This window comes from Cinclus cinclus, chromosome 23 (assembly GCF_963662255.1).
Source record: "Cinclus cinclus chromosome 23, bCinCin1.1, whole genome shotgun sequence".
Lineage (NCBI taxonomy): Eukaryota > Metazoa > Chordata > Aves > Passeriformes > Cinclidae > Cinclus > Cinclus cinclus.
In genome coordinates this window covers 6,663,518-6,690,767 of record NC_085068.1, presented here as the reverse complement: position 1 = coordinate 6,690,767, position 27,250 = coordinate 6,663,518, and the positions used below count along the sequence as shown (strand labels likewise).

The window sequence follows — 27,250 nt, the reverse complement described above, 5'->3', positions numbered from 1 at the left end:
ACATTCTTCATGTAAATCACGGTGACAAAACTGGGAACAGAACACTCCCATAAGGCATTAGCCAGATTTGGTGCTTAACTCTCCTGTCTGATTTAAAACATTCTTTCAAACAATACAAAATATTCTAGCTCTTCTAACAACAATTGATGTTTTGAGCTTGTTTACAAGTGACAGCTTTTGTAAGGATGCAGATGATCAAAGATTTGGCAGAACACTCGACATTTAAAGTGAATTTACCTGCCCAGGCAGCACAGTTCCCACAGAAGGTGCAATGGTCACAGGACAGTCTTGGGGCACGTGGAATTCAAAGGAACTGGGGCCAACCGGGACAGGGTCCCCACTGCCAATCCGTGGGACAGGGTGAGTGAGAGGGTTCCCATCCACGTGGGAATTGAGCACATCCAGAGTGGCTGAAGACACGGAGTTGAGGGCTGTAGCAGCAAACTGAACCAAGGAATGAGACAATTCAAGAGGTGGGTGGACTCCAACTGCTTTGCATGACAGCTTGAATTGTCTAAAAATAAACATATGATAAATTGTCTCAGCATAAAATAGTGTCTTAATCAGCCCGGAAAATAGGGAGCTAATCCTGTAGTCCCTATTTAAGCAGAATTTCAAGCTTGCAATGGGAATTTTGCCTAAAGATGAACAATAATACTATCTATTTTTAATGCACAATTGGCCAGAGTCCCTGCTTGAATTCTTCCTCTGTGAACTTCTGGAAATACATCCAGTCAAATCAAAGTTTATGCCATCATTATTGCAGTAGCATCGGCTTAATGCGTAGAGCATTTTTCCAAAAAATAATTCCTTCAGTAATTGTGCTGAAAAAGCAGCAGAGCACTGCAGGCTGAGGGACTGGAACTTGGGTGTGGACAAGGATAAACTTGAGGAGGGGTGGGAAAAGTCATCTCAGTAAAGACAGACATGAACACCAATGAAAGAATGAATGAACATCAAACAAGAATGAAACCAACAGGCACTGAGCAATTCTTGCAGCTGGAGAATTCCCACCTGCCTGAGGTGCTTATCCCAGCCTCACCTCCCCAGGGCAGGCAGGGATTCCATTTCTGAACTGGGTTAACAGTGGGAGCCCACTGACATCCAGATTTTAGTTTCCCTGCTGTCCATCTATTAACACACCTGTTGATCTCTGTCCTGCAGGTGAGCTCAAAGCTGTACTCTTTTGCCTTGGTGGCTTTAAAGATTATATCCAATGTTAGGCTTTCCAGGGGAAGAATAATGCCAAATCCATCGTTGGGTTGAACTTCAACAAACTTCAAAATGGCAGGATAAGAAATTATTAGTTAAATTATCAGTTTTTAATAAATTAAAATAATACATTACTGGCAAGATTAAAAAAAATATGTTATTAAATGTGGAACTGTCAGGAAAAGAGAAACTTTCCAGGGAGAAGTTTTTGTCTGAGTCAGTGCCCAGAGTCTGGGAGGCAGATTTCTTATCTCAAAGTAACTAAAAATCCATTAAATCCAAACTCAGATTTCAGGAGAATCCCTTCCCCAGCTTCTTCCCATCTGTGGAAATCACCTTGCTCTAATGTCTATTTATTCTTCATAGAAAACTGAATGAAATAAGGTAAAAATCTCAGCAGTTGCCCCATGTCTTTGAGAGCTGATTCATGTCTGAGGCAGAGACACCACAGGGACAGGAGCAGTTCCACATCCACAGCTGGGCAGTGGTTTGTTCTTGAGTTGAAGATGATTCAAGAAAGTCTCCCCATCACACTTCAAGCTCCTCAGAAAACACATGCTGGGAAGTAAAGCTTCCATGAAGCTGAAGTTACCAATTTCCTTTAGCTACTCCTTGATTTTAATCCCTAAGGCAGCAGAGAACAGGACAATGCCAAATTAACTGCCAGGTTCCTCCAGCCCTGATGCCAACATGCCCAACCATCTCACACTGTGATCACCCTGCTATTATGGAGCTTGAAGAACAAACTTTGTCCAAAAAACTATTCAGGAGACCCAGTCCACCTGAATCCAGAAGCTCCTGTGATGAAATTTGTGCTTCCACATCAATTTCCAGTCACTCAGAAAGTGCTCAGGATGGTTCCCAAGGAGCACTTTAAAGGCAAAGCCTTTGGGCATTTGGTGCAAAGTGGGCACATTCCTCAGCCTGAGGCCACAGCCACACCCCAAGCCTGTTTTATTTAGTGGTAAAAGTGTCCCAGGTGCTTTCTTAGGAGATCTCTTGGTGTAAAAACCCAGGAATTCTGACAGGAAAATGTGAGGAAAATCTCCCCCCAGGGGTTTGCACTGCTTGGCAAATGCAGAGGGTGTTGCCCAGGGAGATTCACACACTCCAGGACAGAACTCCACAGGGAGCAGAATTCCCATGGGGCTGCAAGAACCAGTCATGATTTATTTACACTCACACTGAACACGTTCCCATGACACTGAAATCTATTTTGACAGCAGAGGAGGTGTGTGTGGGATAAGTCCATACCTCTGGCAGTCCCACAAATCCAAACTCCTGTGGTAAGATGGATTTGTTTGTTAGGATGACATTTGCCTGCACAGCTTCATAGATGGTGCAGTATCCAAAGTTGATCTGTGCTGGGATGATTTCCAAATCAGAAGTAGTAACAATGGCATGGACAGTAAAATTAACTCTTTTAGCCTGAAACAAATGCAAGAGTACAGGATAAAAACCTCCATCTGTGGGTTGTAAGGACAGAATTTAAATGGAATGTCATCCAAAAGGACAAGTGCAAGAAAAAATTACTCTGTTCCTTGACAGTAACATGAAATCAGCACTGAGGAGAAAGGATTTAAACTTCCTGTATTGCAAATAATAAACAAGAAAAAACGATCAAATCTGTATTAGCACTTCAAGCACCTTTTACTATTATCACAGAGCCCCAGTTAGTAAAGAACTAAACTAAAATTAGGTACCATTAAGTGGACATTCACCCACATTATTTACATAAACTGTCAGTCTGATAATCAGCATCACAAAAATCCCTGACCTTGTCCACGATCAGGATTGTCACTGGGACCTCCAGGATTCCTGTCTCTGCATTGAAATAGCTCCCTGCATCTTTGGGAAGGGACTGCCTGAAAACACAAAAGTATAAATCCAAAGTGCAGTCAGTGCCATTAAAACATTCTGACTATATTCTCACTAAGGGGAATAATGAACTTCTGATACATTATTTCAAACAGAAAGAAAAACAAACTGAATCCTTTTGCTTAAGGTCCAAATGTTTTATTGTTCACATCTTCATTTAATTGTCCTCAAATTGGAGGATTCACCTTGTTAAACATTGACTCCAGTTCTTCACTGAAGGGAATTATCATTAAAATTATGCTTTTAAGATAAATTCAAATATTAGTGAAAATGGAAAAATAATGGTGGAAGAAAATGCCAATCAAAAATTAGTGACCTGTGAAGTCCCACCTCCTACCAAGGGAACGAAGATGCAGTCAGGTCAAGAATATTCTGGACTTGGCCCAGATTTCCTTCAGCCTGGCACTCCCAGGGAATGCTCTGAGCAGGAGGGCATGGGCTGCAAGGCAGTGATGTCAGAATGATTGACCTTGGACAGTTACATTGAATTTTGGTTTTGTTTTTAAAGATTTAAACGCAGCATTTTAAGGGCAGTCACAGAGGTCAGTATCCATTTATCCTTTTTTTTTTTTTTTAAAATGCCATCCAGTCATTTAAAAATCTGAAAAATTAAAAGCTTACTCTCTAATCAGAATATAAACCTTGTACATCTTTGCTGCAGCCCCAGCATGTCACCAACCCAGCCAAGGCAGTGGCTCCCTCTGGCCACTGAGGTTAATGATCAGCCTGAGGCAGAGCCACTTTGTGTCCCAAAGCAGAGACATAAAGTGAACAAGCCTGGAGCCCAGCAGTGCCTGATTACCAACCAGCCTAAGAATTTATAAGGAATATGCAGGTTTTCTGTAGGTGAAACATCTTGCTGTCACGAGCTCCATTCCACAGCTTCAAGCCAAGACAATACAAACCTGGAGCATTTTTAGCTCTGCTGCTCTATTTATATCTCAGAGAACCAGAGTGAGTTGCTTCCTGTTCTTGGGTCTCCACAGTTCCCATGTTCTACTACTACTCATGGAATTGCATGCAACTCTTTAATGTATTGTTAAAGAATAAAAATAACACCCACTCAGTCACCATGGTGATCCAAAATCTTGCTGTTATTTTGCAATAAGGGTTATGTTCAAAGGTGCTGGGAAGTTCTTTACACATAGAATTGAGGTTAAGTGCAAGGGAGGAGTAGAGCATCAGCTTTCACTTTGTCACAGGACATATGAATAGCAGAAGAAATTAATCTATTTCATAATAATCCAGAGGGGGAAGAAAATACTTGTAACTGTATGGACACAGGGATGGACTCTAAATTAGCTGCTGTACCTTGGGGAAAAGGTCCTGGAATCCTTTAGAAAATTCTCTGAAAATGGCACAATTAAAGAGAAGCACAAAAGAGAAATCAGATTTAGACTGACAGTACCTGCAGGACTAGTTCCAAATGCAGGAAACTACAGCACATGGTGTTTGGGATTTCTGAAAGGCAGCAGAGTAGAAAACTTGCCTTCAACTAAACAGGAAATGTTGGCTCCAAACTCCCAGAAGCTGGGTTTGGAACATCTGCCCGAGCACATCCACATGCACAGAACACTCAAAAGAACTTCCCAAGCCCTCAGGCAGCTCCCTGCTCCTTCAGCACTGCTGGGTGGGGGGCTCTTTTCCCCTTGGTGTCACTTTTAACACAGCTGCTCTATTAATAGAGCTCCTGATGCCAGCTCACTGAGAGGCCTTCATGGAAATGTGTCACTGGCTCAGTGCTTCCCCTCAGCTCCCAGCACTCCCCCCTGCATCAGCTCTTTAAAACTGATCCGTACCCTCAACCAGCCAGATACTTATTTCATGTGTCAGAAATGCCTTAATCTCATCAAATCTCCTTTCTGAAGCTTCCCTGTTTTTTAAAGGAAGATTAAGGTTCTAAATCCTAGCTCTGCTTCCATCCCCTCGGAGTGGTAACAGTGCTTCACAGCAGCTGAACTTCAGCAACTGGAATATGTCATCATGTTACTCTTGTTGTAATCTGATGGGATTTGAGATGCTGCAAGAACTGTAAATACTTTTAATTCTTTGAATACCAGCCTGGTGAAAATTTTGTCATCAGGGCAGAGCCCAGAGGTGCTGAGCACATCTGTGGGAATTCAAACATACATCCATGGGACTAAGAACCCACATCAAAGAGGCAGCAGGTCTGAAGCAGCAGTCAAAGCCAAAGACACTGAAGAATTTGGCTGTACACCAAAATTGATTCCATATGTCATTCATTATTTTTTGAAAAGAAGTGTCCTGCTAAATACTTCAGGATGGCAAGGATGAGGTAAATAAAATGAACAGAGGCCAATGGGAGCTCTGGTATTTAAATTTTTAGAAACTGGAATTGTTTCATATCACTGAGCTGTGTTTGTATTTGTAGATGTTTTGTAAAATGGAGAAGCAAAACTTGCTGGGATAAAGCTTTTAGCATCAGATGTTACATAAAACACCATGTGAAATTCATTATCAATACCTTAATTATTTGGAGAAAAATGTACCTGGGGAGAAGAGATATGGACAGGAAACCCAACCACTCTCACCTTAATTAGCAAGCCCAGGAGTTCTTGTCCAGGAATTATTCAATCAGTGATCCATGAAGCAGCCACCTGCCTCAATAACCTCCCTCTTGGACAAGAATAGCTTTCCACAGAACAGGAGCAGAGCACCAGGAACGTGAGGGCTCAGACTGTCACAGCGCTGCTGGCACCGCAGGGAGGGCATTGCCTCACAGCACTGGCAGCCAAGTTCATTTCCTCCTGGAGCATCTGGCAGCTTCCAGGGGGACAGGGGGAGACCAGACCTGCACTGCAGCAGCACAGTGAGGTCCAGCCCGGACAGCAGGAGGGAACAACAACCCTGCTCAGCTTTCCCACTGCCACTGTCTGAAATCCTGACACATTAAGTTGCATTAATGTTGGTTACCTGGGCAGGAACTTGAGCTGTGCACTGAAGGATGACTGAGCCTGGATGTAGCCTGTTTTTGGAATCAGCTCCATGTGCTTTCTCAATTCTCTGCACACCTCAAACTTCAAACGCAATGTGGTTGTTGCTCTGCAAACACATCAGACGTGCTTTGATAGCTTTGAGGCCACTTCAGTGACTCTGGAGTCACAGCCCTCCTACCCCCACCCTATTGTTGTAATCACAACAATCCCAAGCTCCCTTTGAAAATAATGGGCATGGAAAACTGCTCCAGCAAGATCACACAGTTGTGTGTTCTCTTTTAAGTACAGAAAACAAGACTTGGAAGTCCTGTAACAAACCCAGCTGTAGCAAACAGTGCACAAACTGATCCAAAGAGAACAGTCAGAGCTCACCACGGTGCTAAGTCAGGTCTGGGGCAGTCAAAGCCAAGCTACTGTGAAATATTAGCTCATTATTTGCTCCTAACATACACTGGCTCTATCTGGATCAATTGGATGGCTGATCCCTGGTGATTTCTTTAAACACATGTAACCTGTCCTCCACCAGCAGAGATTCTGCAGGGCTGGAAGTCACAGCGTGGCTGAGTTGCTCTTGCCAGCTCCTCTGCTAAACCTTGGGATCAATTTGCCCTGGGAATGGTACACTGGAAGCCAGGAATCCTCTGCCTGTCTACTGAATTCTGGCCCTATCATAGCACAGCAATAGCCACGGATCATCCCCTGCTTTGGAATTTTATGCCTAAGAGCAAAATTGCCGAGCAATTTACAAATATTTCAGCTTGTCATTCTCCTTCCCCTGGACTGGTTTCCAAGCTGTCAGGCCAGATGGTCTCCTCTAAATCAACAGCTACAGCAAGTGGGGCTGGGAGCCTGCAATGATTTCTGACTGTTGACAATCTAAGAGAATTATATACTACTTCATTAAATCAGTGCAGATTATAACCTGCCAAAGAAATTACTTTTCAAAATGATTTATATTGAACATGGTTCTGATAAGACACTTTCAGCCTTTATGCTGCTTATTTATGCTGCCTGATTACCAGGATCTTCATGAATAGAAAAAAATAAACAAAACAAAACACAACAACTAAAACCCAGAACAAAGCCAGTATTATCAATATTTTACAATTCATCAGAGCTTGCTGGGACATTCCAGTTCCAGAGGTATCTGAGTCACATGGAAACTTTATCTTCCCCTTGTGCTACACCCTACAAGTCACAGCCAGGGAGGCTCCAGGAGGAATCCTCCTCCTGACACACCAAGGGAAGTGTCAGAAGATCCTGGAAGGAGAAACTGCTCAGGCCACAACAGAATGATGAAATCAATCCACTTTTTCAGGATAAGAAGTTGACACATGGCATTCCTGCACATGAAATACACTGAATTTCAGCCCACCTGACTGTATAACAGGCAATTTTTCCTAATTAAGGAAATTAGTGATAAATCAAAGACTTGATTTACGAAGGTGCTAAGGACAGGATACTACATATTAAGTGCTCTTAATTTGGTGGAACTTGGCAAAGGATAAGCAGATTTTCCCCTCATTTAAAAAGTTTTGCCCTGAGCAATTTGACAGCTTCTATCTTTGGGATCCCCTTGAACCCTTAAGTTTCATTAGGAGAGTTATTCTGCTTCTACAGTTATAAGTTTTATCCCTGGGTTATCTAGACCAAGTAAAATCACTTACATAACAACTTGTGCTTGTCATATCTGTAAGCTGAATTTCTGAGATAACAGCTTTACTCATTTCTTTCCAACTGTGAAGAATCTCTGCAGTCTGTAATTCTGGTAAGAGGTTTAGAATGGATGCCTTCCACAGAACCAATCTCTCCCCCATCCTCCCACAAACCCACCCCAATCCTATTGAAATAGACTCTAAGAAATGCAAATTGTTAAAATAAGAATTCCATAGTGACTGCATTAGGTGGAGGGAAGACACCCAGCACCTGAAGACAATTAAATGTTCCCATAACTACTTTTAATAGCAGGAAATCTCCAGAAGCCAAGGAGCTGGAATATTCCCTTTATATCACAGTGCAAACAGAACCAGTCCTCAGACGTCACTGATTTGAACTCTGAAACACCCAGATATTTCCCCCCTGTCAATCACTGTCTGGTCACTCCCTGTGTAATCAAAGGGATCTGTCCTCTCAGTGGAGATTGTAATGCTTCCATGGGTCAGGAAAAGATGCACCTTTCCCATCTTAGAATGAATGCAAAAGGACTGTCGTGATTTATGGAGTATCTAATCCCAGGTGTGGAGAGACTCATGAAACCAGCTGCCATGTCCTATGTCCCCTCAGGACTTCAACTGAATGCAAAATAGCTGAGAAACAACAAAGTATTCTTACATAAAATTTCCTGGCTGAATCAACCCAATGTGCACTTAATTTTAGACACATTCATCTCTCTAAATGTTTAGTGTACAAATTCCACATGAGGAAACTGTGGGATTGCTATTCCCTAGGGGCTTCATAGCTCTCCCAAAGAACAGGAACAGCACAGGGAATCTGGCAGGAGTGGGGAGGTGTGTGGGTACCTCAGAGCTCAGGCTGGTCTTGGGAGTCTGGGTCAGCAGGATGCCCAAGTTTTCCAAAGCTCAGAGGGTTTTCAGGGTGTGCCCCTGCAGTGCCAGGGCCAGAGGCAGCCCCAGAAGAGCTCACCTGCAGTGCCAGCACCCCCAGGACAGCTCACCTGCAGTGCCAGCACCCCCAGGACAGCGCACCTGCAGCGCCAAGGGCAGAGGCACCCCCAGGACAGCTCACCTGCAGTGCCAAGGGCAGAGGCACCCCCAGGACAGCTCACCTGCAGCACCAAGGGCAGAGGCACCCCCAGGACAGATCACCTGCAGCGCCAGCACCCTCAGGACAGCTCACCTGCAGTGCCAAGGGCAGAGGCACCCCCAGGACAGCTCACCTGCAGTGCCAAGGGCAGAGGCACCCTCAGGACAGCTCACCTGCTGCGCACCTCGATGCTGTCCTGGTACAGCCGCTCGTACAGGCAGATCCTGAGGTCCACACTGGGCTGGGGCACCCAGATGGGCACATCCACAGAAATTCCAATGGCACTGAAGCTCAGCTGGCAGGGCAGCAATGGCAGGGGATTAGTTCTGTCAGTCTCAGATTCTTACTGACTTACAGGTAGAATTTCTGCTATAAACTCAGTTGAGTAAAAATATTTTATTACTCATAGTGAAACAGGTTCTTTAATGAGGCAGACCTTGGAAAATAATTTGCAAAGTAAACCCAAAATGTTACAGTGCCCCAGCAGAAAAACGCAATTATACTTCGAGTTGGATCCTTTGACAGGGAACATGAAAGAAGAGCATCTGCCCATGATATTGAAAAGAAGTATTTAAAGTGCTTTTAGCTGAAGTGAATGGGCCCCAGTCCAGGCTCCCCTGGGGCTGCAGCTCATTCAGGCAGCACAGAAATGCAGGGAAGGCAGCACAGGCTGTGCTCCCTGCAGTGACCCGGGTCCGGCACCAGGGCCCAGAGAGCTCAGCCCTGCAAAGCTGATCCTGCAGGAGAAGGTGCCCACAGGAGCCTCAGCAGGTGTCTGCAGCTCCTTCTGCAGCCCCAGGGACAGCCAAGACCAGCTGCTGAGCTTCTGGGAAGTTTGTCTTCATTTTTTGGCAAGCTCCTGTGAACTGTTCCAAGCAGAATTTGGCTTCAAATAAAATTTAGAATCACAATATGCTGAAGTGGTAACTAAAGTTGCCATCTCTTCCAGCTTTCACACATCAGCTTCACTACTGTCTCCTAAATAATTCCAATTTCGATAGATTGGAAAGAAAATAAATGATGTGGGTTGGCAATAAGGGAGAATACTTCCACATTTGTTTCCAGGACATGAGATGTTTTCCAATATAAGATCTGATAAAATGGGAATATCAGGATTATTTGGATAGAAATTAAGAGAATTAGCAGGTTTAATAAACATCCTACATCAGAAATAAGAGATACAACTTCCAAAGCTACCTCCCATAAAACTACCTAATACATAATTCTTGAGAAAAGCACAAATGAGAAGATTTTAAACTATTTTACACATGTTTTGAAGCAGGTCACTCACTGGTTTGCAGTCTGGGTTGTCAAACATGATCACAAACTCTGCCCTCACATCCCCAGGGACAGCTGGGACAAACAGGACTGGGATTTTCACTGAACTGAAGGGTCCAATCTCACCCTCAGTCACCTAAGCAACAACAGCAAAACTCTAGAAATTGCATTGAAATAAAGAGGCTGTACATACTCGTTATACACACACTCTACTACACTTGGTTTGTAATTAAATTCAACTCACTATGCACAAGAAAAATCAGAATCAGAACATTTATATGGCTCAAATTGACATTTCCCAGACATTCTTCCTGCCCCTCCTTGTGTGTTGTCACCAGACTTTGTTTAACCACAGAACCACATGGCAGAAAAAAAGAGTAAATTGTTGGAAATGTGAATGTACACAGAACCTTTTGTCTCTATAGATCAAAAGAAAGGGGAAAAGTGTGCTGTGATTACATTTTAAGAATTAACTGTGATACAGTGATGTCCTGTGGGCTTGGAATGACCATCTACTTGAACATTTCTCACCAGAGCAATTTATTTGATGTAGGCTCAGCCTAGTGAAATCTAGTCTGGATCTCAGGACATTCATTACCTTTCCAAGCATAATTTCAACTGGTATTTCTTCAGGAGAAAGTTCCAATAAATTATTTGCATTGTCAGTGTCCATATCTGATCTGATATTTAATTCTCCTTGACCAAGTTGTTCTGGAGAAAGAAACAAACACAAAAGAAAACAAAATGCTGGATGTGTCCATCAAAAAACTGTCCAACAAAGAACAAGTACATTAATTTGAGTCAATATTGCAAATCCAGGCATGTACAGCAGTGATGGGAAAATTGGAACATCTGGAAGGAAATATTTATTTGGCCATCCAGCTTTAATCTAGTTTGGAATTCTACCTGAGGCACTGCTGAGTGACAGCATGAATGGTTCAAAAATACAGACTCAGCTGGAAGTGGGGATGGCCTTCAAGAGCTGTTTCAGTGGGATAAAGGAATGCAGCCAGGAGAACCTGCAAAAACCACCCACAACCTTCCCATGGAACTTTCAGCTTCCTGAAATTGTAATGATCAATATAGGGAAGAAATGTTAAAGAACATAGATAAGAAACAAATTAAGAAAGCCTTTCTTCTACAAGACTGGATTTTATTAAGCACATAGTAAACATTAGGAATGAGATGGAAAATGTCTGAGGAGGTTCATCTTTCTGCTTCCTTGTTCCTAGAATTACAGACTATAAAAATAAACCTGTCATGTGGATTTCTATTCTGAGAAGTGGGGATTCAGTTGCTGAGACAAGGATGATGTTAACAATTTTGCAATTTCTGAAGCTGGTTGGGTTCTGTGTTCTTCCGAGACTGAATTGTTGATCACTAATGAGCAGTGAAGTTCTCTGCTGCTTTTGATATAATGGTGTCAAGACATTATTTTTAGTCTTTTTCTGTGAGGCAGCATACAAAGAAATATAACATTACTCCTGGAATGATGAGCTACTTAATTTACTGAGTAACTTTGCAAACTGAATTGCTCAGTTCTTTACAGGGGACTAGAGCTGGATAAAGTTTGGCCCGGGGAGGTGCAGGGCCGCGTTCCAAAGCATCATCTCACCCATGGAACTGTGGCTCTCGTGCTCCTGGGCTGCAGAGGGGGTCCTCCCCTCACTGGGCTCAGCACAAATCTGCTCCTCGTTTGGATTCCCAGCTGCCACAGGACTCATGCTGCCTTCCCCTTCAGGGTCACAGGCACTGGAATGTTCAGTGACCTATTAGGAAACACAGAGAAGGATTTTCTCCCATGGCTGTTCCTCTGCCTTGTACAAGCTCCAGTTCTATCCAGCAGAAGATTGATGCATATCAGACTTGTGTTTTCTTATAACAGTTCTACGTCATAAATGGAGAAGCGTGTTGTACTTCACAAGAACTGCACATTCTACAAAACCTTTATCAATGAGCAGATTGAATTTTTGCTGTCTGCCCTTAACAGGTAAATAATGTAACAGGAGCAATGCAGTGTAGTACCAGTTACTTTACAATTAACAGAACCAACATTTTTCTAGTGGAAACCCAGTTCTTTGTCAAAACTACGTCTGGTGAAACCAGCCCTCTCTTTATCACACCCTTCACTTGATTGCTAGTTTTGCACCACTTCACATGTTTCTGCCTTCCACAAGTTGAGATTTTTAATGACTCTGTCAGAATCTCCTCTTTTAACTGAAGTATTTTCTCCTAATTGTCATGAATGTGGAGAAAACAGGAATCATGACATAAATTACTAAAATACTTTAAAAATCAGCATCGTTGGTTTCCCCGCTCTTCACAAAGTAATTGCTTTTATCTTTCAATATTTGGGTCTAACAGATTATATTTATACCAACCCAAATGTACTGAAGGTTGATGATCTTTCCAAGTGCTTTCTGACCTGAGCTGTTTTTTGACTCTGTACAACTCCATCACACTTCCCAAAGCAAACATTTCTGTTCCTTTAGGGAAGTGCTTTTGAACCCACCACTATTGCAGGAGCAGTTTTTACTGTTGCTCTGAGGGTACTTGTGGCACCTGCTGACGTCTGAACTTTGAATCTGGTTCCCAAAGCTCCGCTGTTTGTCAGGCTGATGGTCCGTGAAATTGTCTCTCCCACCACAAGGCTGCCAAAGTCAATGAGCTCTTTATCCAGAGCCAGCTGTGAGAAGATAAACCATTAATTACCACTGGCCTACATAGCACTAATGTCAATTAAATGAGCATCCGCTTTTTATAATAATAATAATTATATTATCCACATGCTTAAAAGAAGTCCCTTACAATGCAGGTCTTGACTGTACATTTCAGTGGAACAGAAAAAGAACCTGTCTGGGCCATAAACATGACTGCTCCTTCCAGCCCTTTATTTATCTAGAAAACAAAACAGAAAAAAACCCCTAAGTAATTTCAGAAGACTTAGCCTATGCAGTCTGATGAAAAATATTTTCACTCATTCTTTGAGCACCATATTAAAATATATCTTTACTGATTCTATGTTTGCACTTTAAAATAGTCTTTGTGACAGCCTGGTTAACTTTAGCTGGGCAAGATTAAAAATATCTGGGAGCTTGCTCTCATTTGGAGTCATTTTTCCAAACATGCCCTCAGAATTTGCCTTACAACAATTTATCAGAGCTTGAACATGCACGCAGCTGTCCGTGTACAACAGTAGCTCTTCTAAAAATGTAGGTTTTTTTCCTTGTTAACAGTAGAGAAATTTAATTAATGATGGTTTTAATCAGACTAGTGGCTTATACTAGGATTCTTCTCACTGTGCACTTACCATTGGCTTAAATGTTACCAGGAATTCACAGGACATCCCAGAAGACATTTTTCCAGGTGGGTCAAAACTATGGAGATAATGAACATTAAACTCCAAATTAAAGCTGTGTATGGAACACCCAGCTCCTGCTCTGGTAACAATGGCAGATATTTTCTCCCTTCACTTGGACTAATTATCAGAAAAGTCAGAATGAGTGACAGATTAATGAAAGGCTACAAAACCCTGCTGCAACTGGAAAACAACAAAGGCTCATTCTTTATTAAGGTTTTATTCAGAAAGACTCGAAGTGCTTTTAAAAGTCAAGACAGGGACTGTAGCCAAAGAGGTGAAGCTGAGGCTCAAAATCAGCAAGAACAGGTGGAACTGCCCTGTCAGACAATTAGAAAGCACTTCTCCCATTATCCATTTTAATGTCGCTCTGTAACATCTCCCCTGTCCAAACACAAAACGAAGAGGAGAAACCTAAGGAGGGAGCTGCAAATGATTAGAGAATGTGCTGTGTGTTGCCAGCTGTATCAAAATTATCTTGAATAGAATCTGCCACTCATTTCATGGTCTGTGTGAGGCAGGGAAAATGCCCATCAGAAGACAAGACATCTCAGAGCTGCACTGCAAATGAAATTATTGAGACACTCCTAGAGCCCTGCTCTGCCTGGCAGAGGAGCCAGAGGAGATAAGGAAGTGTTGTCAGCCATGGGAGCCCCTAAGCCAAGTGAGACATGGAACACACTCACCCTTCACAGCTTTATCAAAACAAACTCAAACCAAAGCAAAATGAAACATTTTCAGAAAGGGAAACGCTTCAGAACTCAGGAGTTTAAAATGTGGGCAGGGAATAAGCACCTGCATCCCGAACTCCTGAACAGATCCCTGGCAGTTTCTCCATAGAACAACTTTAAGGAATGGCTCTTCATTTCCAATGTTACCTTGATAAAATTATTCTGATTTAGAGCACAAACTACCAAACACACAAACCCACATAGAACCACTCTGCTGGAGAGAGGCTCCATTGCATGGGATGTAATAATGCTCATTTTAACCACTAGAATAAAACTTTTTATCAGCAAATACAGTGCCTGTCACTGATAACAGTCACTGATAACAGCTCTCAAGTGTTCTGTCTGTAAATACCCGTGCACTGATTTCAAGGGCATTGACACCATGACAGTGTAGATGTCTGGGTATTTTCAAAATACTTGGCAAAACTATTTTGTAACAAACAATTTATGTCTGGTTCTACCTGAGAGAAGCTTTAGACAGTGTAGGATCAGCGTCCACAGGTCTTTGTTCTGCTGGTCAAATTATGGCCATGGAGAACAAAATTTTAGATTATTTTTGCTAGATACCCAGCTGGCAAATATATGGGTAACCAATTTAATTTAAAAAGTTAATTAATTTATCAGATATTGAAAAATCATTCACAACTCTTGATGTTTCATTTGTATTGGGAAAGTACTTTTGACAGGCAATTACAGCAAGGAAAGACTTAGGCCTTTCAAAAAACATTGTTTAGTTTTTGGCCACAAACCAGAGGTGCTGATTTACCACACACAGTTGTCTAACATACTAAATGAGGGGAAAAAAGACAGTCTTTGAGAGCGGGAAATGCTCATTTTGTCAGATTAGTAACTTCAGGCTTTGTCACAAAAATGAAACACGTGTAAGTGGGTCAAAATTAAATCCACATATGTGATTTTGAACCAACCATGAGATAGAAACGGAGTCAAGCACCAGAGCAGGTTTAGGAGCTGAAGGGCTCTGCTGTGTCTTGCTCAGCTATCCACCTCCATCGAGCTGGGAATGAAGGGCTCCACACCTTTCCCAATCCACCCACAGCAGCTGGATCCAGACTTTACAGCTCTCCAGGGATGTTGTTCAGTCAAGAGCTCTCTGTTCACATTCCTGGGGACTTTTGTGGGGACAAAGTGGGCAAGGAATGGCTTCACCTTGGACATCCTGTCCTTATCAGATGATCCAGAAATTCCATGTGTGGTTTATCTCCACAAGGACAGTGGGCAGTGAGCTGAGAAAGGAGCTCTGGAGTATGAAACCACTCACAGTGGTAAAACAACTTGTTTATTCACTGGGGTGTCATTAAACTGTCCCACAGGTGGCTTTTCCAGGTCAGCATAAGTGTTGAAACCTGAACTTTCTCTGTAAGCCAAAGGAATTCACCTCCATATCTCCTATTTGTCCATAAGCTGCACTTACACGCAGGAACTTAAGCATTTTTTCAGTTTTAGGCTAGACTACAGAAATTTTTTTGTTTGATTTGCACAATTCCAGGTAAATAAATTCCTTTTATAGCTTCATTTTTTAGAGAAATGCTACTTTTCACAACTTCCCTTATATATATTTAAAGGCTTAGTCCAGCTCCAGAGAGAGCTGGTGTCTGAATTCTTAAAATGAAATCTTTTGTGGATACCTCCTTTTGTTTCTTTATAAACAGTGAGATAAAATTATTAATATAGTTGATCTGAGATTAATTTACAATCTCCCAACTAGACACAGTGCTTCATTACATAACCTGGCAGCAGGATTATAGGAATAGATTGATGGGAAAGACCACAGCATTGCAATTTAAGTGGTCTTTGCTCTGAGATTGATTTCCTTCATTTCACCATTTTTTCCCCTTCCTTTTGTGTCCAATTAAACTGTGTTTATCTCAAGCCACAAGTTTGACCTTCCCCCCACCACCCAGTTCTCTCCTCCATCCCACTGAGGAGGGAGTGAGGAGCTGCTCTGTGGAGTTTCTCTGCCTGCAGGGTTAACCCATGACAAGCAGAAATTTCAGTTGCTGCAGATTTGGGTTCCAGCTCTTGTTGTGGCAAAAAGGTAAAACAAGTCTGCAATTAATTTACTTACTGAACACTGATGAAGTCCTTGAGACATTCACTGATTCCCACCAGCCTGCAGTAATTAACACTGTAGGATGCATTTGTCAAAACTATCTTCTTTTTGTAGATTTGACCAACATCAAAATCCTTGGAATGCCAAAGACACCAGGTGAATGTCAGAGACATGATATCATATTCATGGTCTAAGTGAGTTCCTAACAGTTTTGTTAACTAGCTGAAATCTATCTGCATGGGAGTCACCACTACTTTAAGGACATTATTTTACAGTAATAATGTATTTACAAACAATATACAAATACCAGTCATGCTTCAAAAACATACAACACAGTCCAACAGGAGGTTTCATCATCTGCTCACCTTCAGACAGTATTTAAACTCCTCTAAGAAAAGGAAGCATTTTATAATTTAGATAGTAAAACTAACTAGATTATATAATCTATCACTTAACTAAGAGATTGTTTGAGGAAAAGGCAAGAGCTGTTTCAAATTTCACTACAGACCTATTAAAGGCTGCAACAGAATTTTGATCAAGATATTGGGATATGCCTCCAGCAGATACCTCTCTACAATTCCATGCAGAATGGATACTGACCTTGAAATGAATGCAGCTGGGTTTGCTGTGGAAAGCACAGCCCTTACGTTCCTGAGCAGGCACAGGTTGCTTGTGAAGAATTCCAGTTTGGAGTTCCTCCATTTTTTTCTCAGCCATTTGTTTCCTCATTGCCTTTATAGTCAACAGTGTGGGATCTTCTGCTTTGGGCACCTAAAAAGGAACATGCAGAAAAACCACCAGATCTGTGTGTGATCACAGAATCTGCAGCTCCAGTAGAAAAATCTGCAAAAGGAATCTTCTAGCACATGGCCAGCCTTTGCCAGCTCTCTCCAGTAAAACTCTAAATCCCAATCTCAACATGAAGAATTGAATGAATTCTCAGCTGTCTGTTCTGCAGTTTATCATCACCAAGCACTACAACATCATGTTTTTCAGGGCAGAATAAGCTTTTCTGCTTTTTAAGGTTTTTGTTGTTTTTTTTTTTCCTCTCAACTTATTAAACATGAGGAAAAAAATCAGCTGACTTCACTGGAATGCTTCAGTCATGGTCAAGTTCTTCTCCATGAAAGCCTAGGAATATGTACTGACAGGATTTCTTCTTAATCAATTCTGAAGTTTTTAAACTCAAACAACTAAACATAATGTGATTTGTCTTCACAAATTTCTGCACTAAACCTGAAGTACTGTTTTCTCTTTGAGACAACAAACTCCTCCAGAACAGTGTCAAACAGCAATGACTGATGATATTCTCACATCTGAATTTCTGCATCTATGTAATAACATAATGTCTGCATTTTAACTGCAAAATACACAATTATTGGTTTCAAGCAAGGTTCTTTTCTGTTTCTAACAAGAGATATCACAACATTTACCTTGTGCAAGTCATATTCCTGACTCCAAAGTCCTGGGAATTCTGGTACCAGGAGGGTCTTGTCCTTCTCTGTGTCCTCATCACCACTTTCCCAGAGCACATCCTGGGGTCTGTTCTCAGAACTCTCTCCTTGGGGAGCAGTTCCTTCCCCAGCCAAGGAACAAACTGATGGAGAGTGCCATGACTTTGGTGAAAGAACACAAGTTTTCAAGATACAGATAATTATTACTAGAGAACAGTTACTTTCAACAGTTATCAGTTTCTGAGGAGATCTTTTAACACAAAAATGACAGGACTTTGGCTTTTTGGCCTCTTGGCCTTTGGCTCAGAGGCCATAGAAGCCAACTTGGGCCAATCCCCTCTTAAAACACTGAATACAGACAAAAAACTTATATTAGAAGTCACTATATTTCCTTCAAGAAAAAGGAAACTAACAGATATTAAGAGATGGGGAAATTACTCTCCACTTGTTCTCTACTGTCTCATGTTGGGTTGCAGCCTGTGCTATTTTTAAACAGAATTCAATGACCTGCATGTTAAACAAACCAAACCAAACCAAACCAAACCAAACCAAACCAAACCAAACCAAACCAAACCAAAACAACAGACTAAAGAGAGTTAATTCCTAGGCCCTTGATTACCTGTGATATTTGTCCATCTGCATGTTTGCTGGTCTCCTCACTTTGCCAGGCTTCCCCACTCTGCAGTAAAGGATCCTTAAGTTTTCCACGAGCCTTAATTGCCTTGGTAGGGGACTGACGTTTTGTCTGCTTGTGAATAGAAGCTTGCTCTTGCAAAATTCGAGACACAATCTCCATTTTTCTTGATTTCTGCAGTTCTCTAAAAGCTCTGTAATCCAAAAGTTATAAGAAATATGAACCCAAGTATGGTTGTTTACCAATAATATTAACTACAATCCAGCTCCCTTGGAGCCTTTTAGCTAAATAGCAAGTCTTTATGTTGGGTTCAGTGGTAATTTGTGCCAAGACACCAAGTGATTCAGAGGCTGTTTATACATTTTTGCAGATAAATATACTCAGTTACAGTGTTTTAGAAAGCTGATACAGACTTTCACAGTGTTCAGGGGAGGAAGAAGGACAGTTACTTCAGTTTCCAGTTGAGGGTCACTGAACTCCCCTCCTGGAGGAGTCGATCACAGAACACCCACAGAGCTCGGGTGCCCTGAGCACCCCTAAGGCAGGAGTTCAGAGCACCAAGAACAGACTGTGCAAGTGTCACACACAGAGTGGGAGAGGGATTCACTCCCTCCAGGCACCATCAGAGATGTCTGCCTTCAGGATCTGACTGCACTCCAGGGAGCAGGCAGAGATTGATATGGATATGGTACTCACTCTTTCTTTTTTTCGTGTTCTTGCTGTCGTTTATGGAGAAAAATTTCCCTGATAACATTGCCTCCTTTTGCTAGGATGGCCTCCCTCATTTTCATGTCCTCATTCTTTGCCTCCAAGGCCTTTGCTTTGTTCAAAATCTGGAGAGTTTGGAGCCTTTCCTATGAAAGTCACACAAACCTGTTCCATGTTTGATTCACATATGAAAGAATAGAAAACAGAGAATCTAATGCTGGCCCCCTTATCCAAGTATACATTTATGGTGGATGTCTCTGAAGCAGAAGGTATTGTCTGCAATATTCTCTGTAGCCATAGGGTGCTGAGATGCAGAAAGCTCTGAATAGGTCCAGGCTACTTCTCTACCCTTCCAGCCTGCCCCTGGAATGCTGCTCAGTGAAGGAATGTGAAAAGATAACAGTTCTAAACAAATGTGGATTAAATTAAGATCATTCCCTCAGATTCTACAGAACATAAATAGAAAAGCAAAGCAGCATAGCTCAGAAATTCCTAATTTATACTATTTAAATTCTCAAATAACTGTTTTTCTTCCATATGTTTTCTCCATGTGGAATATTTCTGCATTGGGATCCAAATAACTGGAAATCCTTCTGGCTGAACTTCTAGAGAACTTTTTTTAGCGTTCATTATATCCCAGAGAGTTCCCCTCCCAGAACTAGACTGTTGACAGAACAAACTGCATCAGCAGAAGTGTCAAAACCTGCCCACACAGATCTCATGCCATCCCTCCAATGGTTAAACTGTCCCCAGTTTCAAGGGGTTTGGTCAGTGATGAGGTCAAAAATCACCACAGCTCTGCAAGGAAAACTGAACTAACTTGCATTAGAACCCAGCAGTCTCCCAAGTCAGTGACTTCATTCCCATCCCAGCCCAGCAGCAGTACCCTGTTGGAAGTGATGCTGGTTTTCAGGGAAAGCACAGCTTGTATCCTTCTCTCCATATGCTCCTGAGCTTTCACTTCTTCCTTTGCATTTTTTTCATGAATTCTGTAAGCAAATTAAAATCTTTCAGGCTCTCATCCTGGAAATCTCGGTATTAGAATGTCTGAGCTGACAAGGAGTAATTGCCAAAGTCCCCAGGCACTGCTGCTGTAAACCCCTGTTTGGTGAGCACTGGCTCTGGGCACAGGGGAGCAGTTGGAGACTCCTCCAAACATGGCACTGCTCGAGCTTCAAGTGCCAACAGGTTTTCAAATATTTTGCTCAACAACTTTAATTTTTTTAAATTTTGGATATGAAGAATGTGTTTGATGTTATGACATATGACTGGCTGCTAAAATAAAGAATTCAGGTGTTGCTCATATAAGCAATATCTAAACCTTATGTAGCAAACTTTTACAAGCCAAGCACATGTATCCACACTAAAAATAAACCCTAAAAACTCTGCCAGTTGGAAATATGTGGGCAGGGATCAAACCAGGGAATATTCCAGCTAATATAATGGGAAAACAGGAAAAAAAAATAAGACTGATATATTTGATACGTTTGTCAAGAAAACAAAATCTATTTGATATTTTTTTATCTTAATTATAATAATTTTGTACTTACCATCTAATAAAATTAAACCAGCACAGAAACAGTACAATTATTTCAATCATTTTACAATTAAGTCCTAATATTTATATATTAGGATATATTTACATGTATGTAAAAATAAGTAACAAATGTTCAGTTTCTTCAGCAGCAAAATAATTCAACACCAGAGTAAAAAATATAAACATAAATCTATGAAAAAACATTTAATTTAAAATCAACCAGAGCAGGAGCACAAAGCAATGGCCCATCAAGCCATTGATGCTTTTTTACCACATTTCTGAGGGGACATAGAATGGCACAGGGCAGGTTTCAAATCTGGATTTCAGTTATATTACTTCACTTAATGGCACACACACGAATGCTTCAAATCATTGTCAATGCCTTCAAGTGGTCAGAGTCCTCATGACAAAGACTCCAGGGAATCTGGAGGCCATGCTAGGACACTGAGTGGATTTTCTTTTTTCCACATCCTTTTGTGCTCTGTAAGATCTCAATGCTTCACCCCACTGTACCTGGCGTGGGATTTCCAGGTGCAACAGAAGACACACCTTGCAGAAAAATCATTATTTTTCAAAGCCTGAAGGATAAAGTCTTGCCCAGCAGAGAATGTACAACAGGAAATGAGTGAAGCCCACCTTGCCATGCTTTGCTTCAGGAAGCAGACTGCTTTCTCATGGTTCTTTTTGGCATCCTCAAGGAATTTTTTATTTCTTTCTTCACATTCTCTCTGGGCTTTCTCCCATCTTCTGCAAAACACAGACAAACCAACAGTTGCAGCAGGACTAAGGAAAATTTGATTCCAACACAGTGAGACCTCAGGGTGGTGTTGGGGAGTTTACTGACATGTGTTGAAATTAGGACATTTGTCTGCTCCCCACATCCCCCATACTATAGAGAGTGATAAACTTCACAAAAGCCACAGACTGACACACTTTGGCCTAACTCTTGGAGAGCACTTTTGTGCTTTTTGGTGTTTGTTTCTGCTCCAGGAAATCTCAATGGATTTCACTATAAACCCAGAAGGTCTTGGAGGCCAACAGCACTGCAGACACATGCAGTTAGTCTGACCCAATAAACCTCATTTCCTATGATAAAAACCCCTGCATTTGTAGTTTTTTCATTAACAAGTTTATTCCCACAGATAGAAACCTTTACCTGCATAACTGCAAGGCCATGGCCAATTCTTATTTTAATTTCATTTCCTTATCAAATATTCCTGAAGCACACCCAGCTAAGACACACAATAGCACCAGTATTTGAACTAGCTAATTTCAGCACCTGCAGCAGAGAATTGGCTGAAAATAAAACAAGAAAGGCAGCAGGCTCTGACTTTGAGGCTCTTACTTCTCTCGAGTCCGACGTGTTCCTTCTGCTTGCAGGGCTGTTATTTTTTCCTTCCAAATCCTCACTTTTCTCTCCTCCTGGTATTGCATCTGTAGCTCCTCCTCATCTTTTTGAAGTTGTTCACGGAGGAGGTCGTATTTTCCCTGCTCAGTTTCCATCTTCCACAACTCAATTCTTAAAAAAAAATGTGAATTGTTTTCACAGGAATACTGATATTCTTTTACTTTAAGGTGATAGATTGAGTAGGGAAGGCTCTAAGGAGAAAATAATGTACATGTAACCATGTTTTCTTTTTTTATTTTAGAATGTATTTTGAATCAAACCCTTTTAGGTGTTCCAGACTAAGGCTCATATCTAATAGCATATCCATTTCAAAGACATCAAAAATATTGGTCAAAAAAAGGTGTAAAAAATAAAACTCAAGTTTGTGTTTCTTCCATTTAAATAAAAGAAAACATGAAAACCAAGAAAAAGTCTAAAAATAGCTTTTCCTTCAACAATAAATAACTTCAGGGACAGACCACAGCTTTTATTCTTCTGTGCTTTGCTGAAGGAACCAGATATGATAGAGCTGAGTACATTAATCTGTTCTGTGTATTGCTAATCACACAATAAACAAGTCAAGCATTTCAAAGCTATTACACAACACTGCAGCAGAACACACTGTATCCTGGTTAACCACTTGGCTAATCACAGCTAGAAGCTCGTGCCTGTGTTCCCCTTTTGATGTACCTGTGGTTCCAAAATATAAACACACTCACCTGTTGCCCCTGCAAAAGACAGTTTTATTCTGTCTGATATAAAGAAGTAATTTATTATGTGTGAACAATCAATTGCAAGCAGCAATGCAATTAGCTTGGCATAAAAATACACAGTACTGCTCCAAAGCTTATTTTCTATCCTTTCCTTTTTGCCCTATAAAAACATTAACAGGCACAAATTACAAGTAGTTATGCTTATGCACAGACTGATTTACTTTAGTCCAGCTTACTTTACATTTCAAATGAGACCTGTTTAGGTCACAATTTATGCACCTCTCATAATAAATTCAAACCTTATATACATGTAATTTGGGGACTGAGCCACAGCACTCAGTAAGGAATGAACCATGCAGGCTGAAAGTTACTCTAGAATGTAGTTCAGTATTAACAAGCAGTTTCTCTATTGATTGACTTTTGAATCCATCCAACAGCATATGAAGAATGTAATAAAGACTGATTCCCTTCACACTTTCTTCATTCCCTCACTTACAGGTTTTCTTTTAGTGTCAGAGCAAGTCTCAGCTCCAGCTCCTTCTCTCTCTCCAGCTCAGTGCACAATCGGCTGCTCATGGCCTGCAGGCGGGACACGGCTGCACTGCCAGCGTTAGAGAGAACCCATCAGAAAGAACTGTGAACATAGTCCCCCTTGCAAGGTCAGCACAGCTCTAAGGCTCAGATTTATTCATCAGAATGTCAGCAATTTAGGCAACCTCTTGCTTAACCTTTTAAGTATCCATTCTTGAGACACAGCTTTCTTTAAACTCTTCTACATCAGTTGAAAGGAGCAGATGAGAATTTCAAAAGCACTGACCAGTAGCTTAATGCAGCTATTCACTTCTCAAACTGATAAAAGTAGTATTATTCATGAAGATAAGCGTAGGTGAACCTAGAGAACCTAGACTGATTTTGCTTTTAAAATGGTACTACAATATTCCATACACTTAGCCTACAACTGCAGCATTCCCACACAGTTATATTCTTTCTCTCCCCAGGAAAACTAGCAGACAGTGTACTACAGAATCCACAGACAGTGGCCTGACTATACTCAACATAAATTCCCATCCTCTAAATGAAAATTGGATCTTCTACCTGCAGCTAAATTCAACATTTCTGTATTGGCATTGGTAGTGCTAATGGCAGCCAGGATTTGCATTATTGCTGAAACACAAAGACTTTGAACTTCATAAGCCAGAAATCTATCAAGCCTTCTCACTCCACTAGTCACTTGCTAAATGTAAGAGATTGGGAGAATTGCTATTTTTTCCATATTTTTTTCCATATCTTTCCACCTCTCCATGTGACCCATCATAAGGATAAACACTGCACTTCTTTTCTGTCTTTGCTGGGATTTGTTACTGTCTCTGAGATCCCACTTGCACCACCTCAGGAGGCTCATTTGCATCAGCTCATCAGTTTTGTTTAAGCAGCTCTCCCATTCTGGCAGTTAACCTGCCTTCAATTCTCTCATTCATCGCTGCTCTAACCTGGAGATTAACACAGGTTAGAAATGCAGCTGCAAAGTTTGTTCACAAGCCTCTGGCTCCTGGTACACAAGCCACCCACTGCTTTCTATTTAAACCAAATGTGAAGAGTACAGTAAATTGCCTCCCACTTGATAGCACAAGTGTTTCAGAGCAGCTCCTGTATGCAGAGCTACTCCTGAAAGGCATTCCTGCCTTTCCAGAACAACACAAGAAAGGAATGGCACATGTATGTGTGCATTTATAAAAATATACACACACACATAAATAAATCCTGACTGAGTAATCACCAGAAGCAAAGCCATGACCTCCAGGAGTGCCACAGCACCTTGATTCATCAGAATGAACAGAAAATTGGGACCCTGACAGATAATTGACAGCAGTGGGCTAGGCTGATTTAATACCTGTTGTTACATTTTAAAATATATCTCTTTCCTACCCATTCCCAAATTTCCATCTCTTTTTGCCCTTATCTCATTAATTACACACAGATGAACATAGTGGATGCCTGTAATCCTTGGTATCCAGAAATACTCTCTACCTACACATTGCCAGCCTCCTCCTCTCTCTCTATTTCCATGTCTACATGATCCAGCTGCTTTGCCAGCATCTTGCTCCTCAGCCGACAGGCACTCAGTGTGTCACTGCAAGAAACAAATGCACCATTTATGTTTTATAGGTTCTTTTCTCTTCCCAGTGAAACTCTTCGTTTTGGGGGCAAGATTCACAGCCAGGATTCCTGTAAGATACATGGTTCTATAAATGCTAGTATTTATGATGGATACAGTATCTCAGCATTTGCTGGTGATTTGTGCTGGTGGATTATGCTTGCTTAAACACTAACCTGTTTTTTTGGACTGCCAGTTCCTTTTCCCTGAGCATGGCATCGAGCAATTGGAGGTTTCTCTGTGAGGCTGATATGTGAATTCTGTCTGCAGATTTCAGAGGCTGGATGTTACCCATGTTGCCCAAAGAGTGTCCTGAGCTTTGCCTTTGAATTGGAACACACAATCAACAAAGAAACATAATGCAAAACTGTAGTTGTGTGAAGTTTGTCTGATATCCTTACTTCCCTGCTTTCTGTTTTATTCTAGCAGTACTGTTACAAATAAGGAAGAACAAACAGCACAGGAAGTTTGCATGCATGGACTTAAGCCAGGGTTTTCAGTACTGGATATCTAATGTTGAACATTTATACCCTCATTTAAAGCACTAATGATGTGTCTTTGTTTTAAAATGCCTGTGGCTCCTCTTGATCCCACCTTGGCTTTGCAGTTTTAATGTTCCTGAACAATAGTTTAGAATTTTAACAGGAATATTTAAAGCTAGTTTAAGGCATGTCATACACAGCTGGTCACTCAGCACCACAGAGGAAATTCTGTTTGAATTGGAACAAGATATTTACATGCTAGAATCAGACTGGTCTCCAACATCTTCAGACGTGTCCTTGTTTTCCATCTTGCCACCACCATCCAGCTCTTCTTCCAGCTCATATTCTAGCAGATATTGAAAAAACAGCTTAGTAAAGAGACTTTGAATTTTAAAATGCAAAGCTTTCTATACTTGCTGTCAAGTCACAGTGTGGAGAATCAGAGATGACATTTTATAGCATTACTGAAGTGTACATTAAAAAATTAATATGGTGAAAGACACAGGATTATTATACACCTGCAAATGAACAGGAGAATGTTCTCTGCCTTCTTGTGGAAATGTCACCAAGAATTCCATTTATGTGGGAAAATCCCAGACGAGAACAGGGAGGGGAACAAGGGAGGATAATGTATTGTCAGGTTCTGGCCAATGATCTAACATGTTTATCTTACATTAAGTTTACATTAATATCAGTTTTCTTGTGAGTTATCAAAACAATTCATTTTCACCTTCCCAATGTTCTTCCACATCAGGGAGCTGACCAACAGCATCTTCTATTTCTTCCTCTTCTTTTCTTTCTTCTTGTTGTTTTTCTTGTTCTTTTTCCTCTTGTCTTTCTTCTTCTCCTTCTTCTCTTTCTTCCTCTTCTTTTTCTGCTTCTTTTTCTCTTTCCTTTTCTCTTTCTTCTGCTTCCTCTTCTTCTCTTTCTTCTTTTCCTTCTTCTTCCTCTTCTTCTCTTTCTTCTTTTTCTTCTTCTTCCTCCTCTAGAAACACTAGAGGAGGTATTTGCTGTTCTCCCTCACTATAATTAACCTCATGATCTTCCATGCTGGCAGTTCTTTCCAAAGGACCAGGCTGATTAAAAAGAAGAACATGTTTTGCACATCAAATGTCCAACGACTTGCAATAGTGGTGACTATCTCTGGAGGTGAATTCACAGCATTCAGTACATACTTAATGCATGTGAAATAACTGGATATAACCACATAATGCCAGTTACACATTTTGAGTTTCAACTATAATAAATCTCTTGGAGAAAAGCAAGGACTCTGCCTTTTTTTTTTGTTTTGGAAACAATCAGCTCAGTAATAAAAGAAACCTTCTGAATGCATTTTATCTCCCTACACCACGACTTTACCGCAACTGATTTGGGCACAACTCCAACAAACACTATCAAACACTATTTGCTCTTGACCCTTGAGGAGTTCTCCAATGCAAAGTGAACTGTTCCTAAGTTTTGTTACAATTTGTTAGAATTCTGTAAATTCTGCATGTCATCTAGAATGAGTTATTACCACATGGTAGAGCATTTCACATCTTACTCACAGAGAGATTTGGACATATGATTAATTTAAACGAAGGTGGCTCATCTTTGAGTGTGTTTATGTAAATCCTTCTGCAGAAGTCAAGAAGAATCAATAAGAAGAGAACATCTACTTTCTCCAGTTAAGGAGCAGAGAAAACACACCCCAGGATTTGACATATGGAGGAATGAGTAAATGATAGGAACCACCTTAAAGCCAAGTAGGATTCCTACGCTGGGCTACTGATTTAGGGATGTTGGTGGCACTAAGAAGTGGCACAAACATCAAACGAGCTGCCAATGCAGCAGTGCCCCCAACGCCTTCAGCCAAACCACGGCGTCGCGAGGTCGCGCGGCTCCAAGTCCCAAGTAACAAAGTTTGGGGTAAATTAGGCCGAGATGCCCGGC

At 41.3% G+C, this 27,250-nt stretch overlaps 1 protein-coding gene across 1 annotated transcript in view; it reads right to left on the bottom strand.

The window, feature by feature from the left end:
- CFAP74 (cilia and flagella associated protein 74) overlaps positions 1 to 26,830 on the bottom strand; it is a 35,797-nt gene extending 8,967 nt beyond the window's left edge. The window contains exons 1-26 of the mRNA XM_062507673.1: positions 26,230 to 26,830; positions 26,049 to 26,145; positions 25,574 to 25,664; positions 25,013 to 25,159; positions 24,714 to 24,812; positions 23,178 to 23,282; positions 21,927 to 22,100; positions 21,218 to 21,328; positions 19,931 to 20,033; positions 19,033 to 19,190; positions 18,322 to 18,529; positions 17,682 to 17,864; positions 16,849 to 17,019; positions 16,264 to 16,382; positions 13,399 to 13,465; positions 12,897 to 12,986; positions 12,601 to 12,774; positions 11,704 to 11,857; positions 10,687 to 10,799; positions 10,102 to 10,224; positions 8,984 to 9,105; positions 6,025 to 6,153; positions 2,990 to 3,077; positions 2,467 to 2,640; positions 1,144 to 1,277; positions 238 to 514 (exon numbers count right to left, since the gene is read on the bottom strand). Coding sequence (XP_062363657.1) covers positions 238 to 514; positions 1,144 to 1,277; positions 2,467 to 2,640; positions 2,990 to 3,077; positions 6,025 to 6,153; positions 8,984 to 9,105; positions 10,102 to 10,224; positions 10,687 to 10,799; positions 11,704 to 11,857; positions 12,601 to 12,774; positions 12,897 to 12,986; positions 13,399 to 13,465; positions 16,264 to 16,382; positions 16,849 to 17,019; positions 17,682 to 17,864; positions 18,322 to 18,529; positions 19,033 to 19,190; positions 19,931 to 20,033; positions 21,218 to 21,328; positions 21,927 to 22,100; positions 23,178 to 23,282; positions 24,714 to 24,812; positions 25,013 to 25,159; positions 25,574 to 25,664; positions 26,049 to 26,145; positions 26,230 to 26,367 — 3,549 coding nt within the window. The 5' untranslated portion in view covers positions 26,368 to 26,830. The remainder of the gene's footprint in view (positions 1 to 237; positions 515 to 1,143; positions 1,278 to 2,466; positions 2,641 to 2,989; positions 3,078 to 6,024; positions 6,154 to 8,983; positions 9,106 to 10,101; positions 10,225 to 10,686; positions 10,800 to 11,703; positions 11,858 to 12,600; positions 12,775 to 12,896; positions 12,987 to 13,398; positions 13,466 to 16,263; positions 16,383 to 16,848; positions 17,020 to 17,681; positions 17,865 to 18,321; positions 18,530 to 19,032; positions 19,191 to 19,930; positions 20,034 to 21,217; positions 21,329 to 21,926; positions 22,101 to 23,177; positions 23,283 to 24,713; positions 24,813 to 25,012; positions 25,160 to 25,573; positions 25,665 to 26,048; positions 26,146 to 26,229) is intronic.
- Between the last annotated feature and the right edge of the window lie 420 nt (positions 26,831 to 27,250).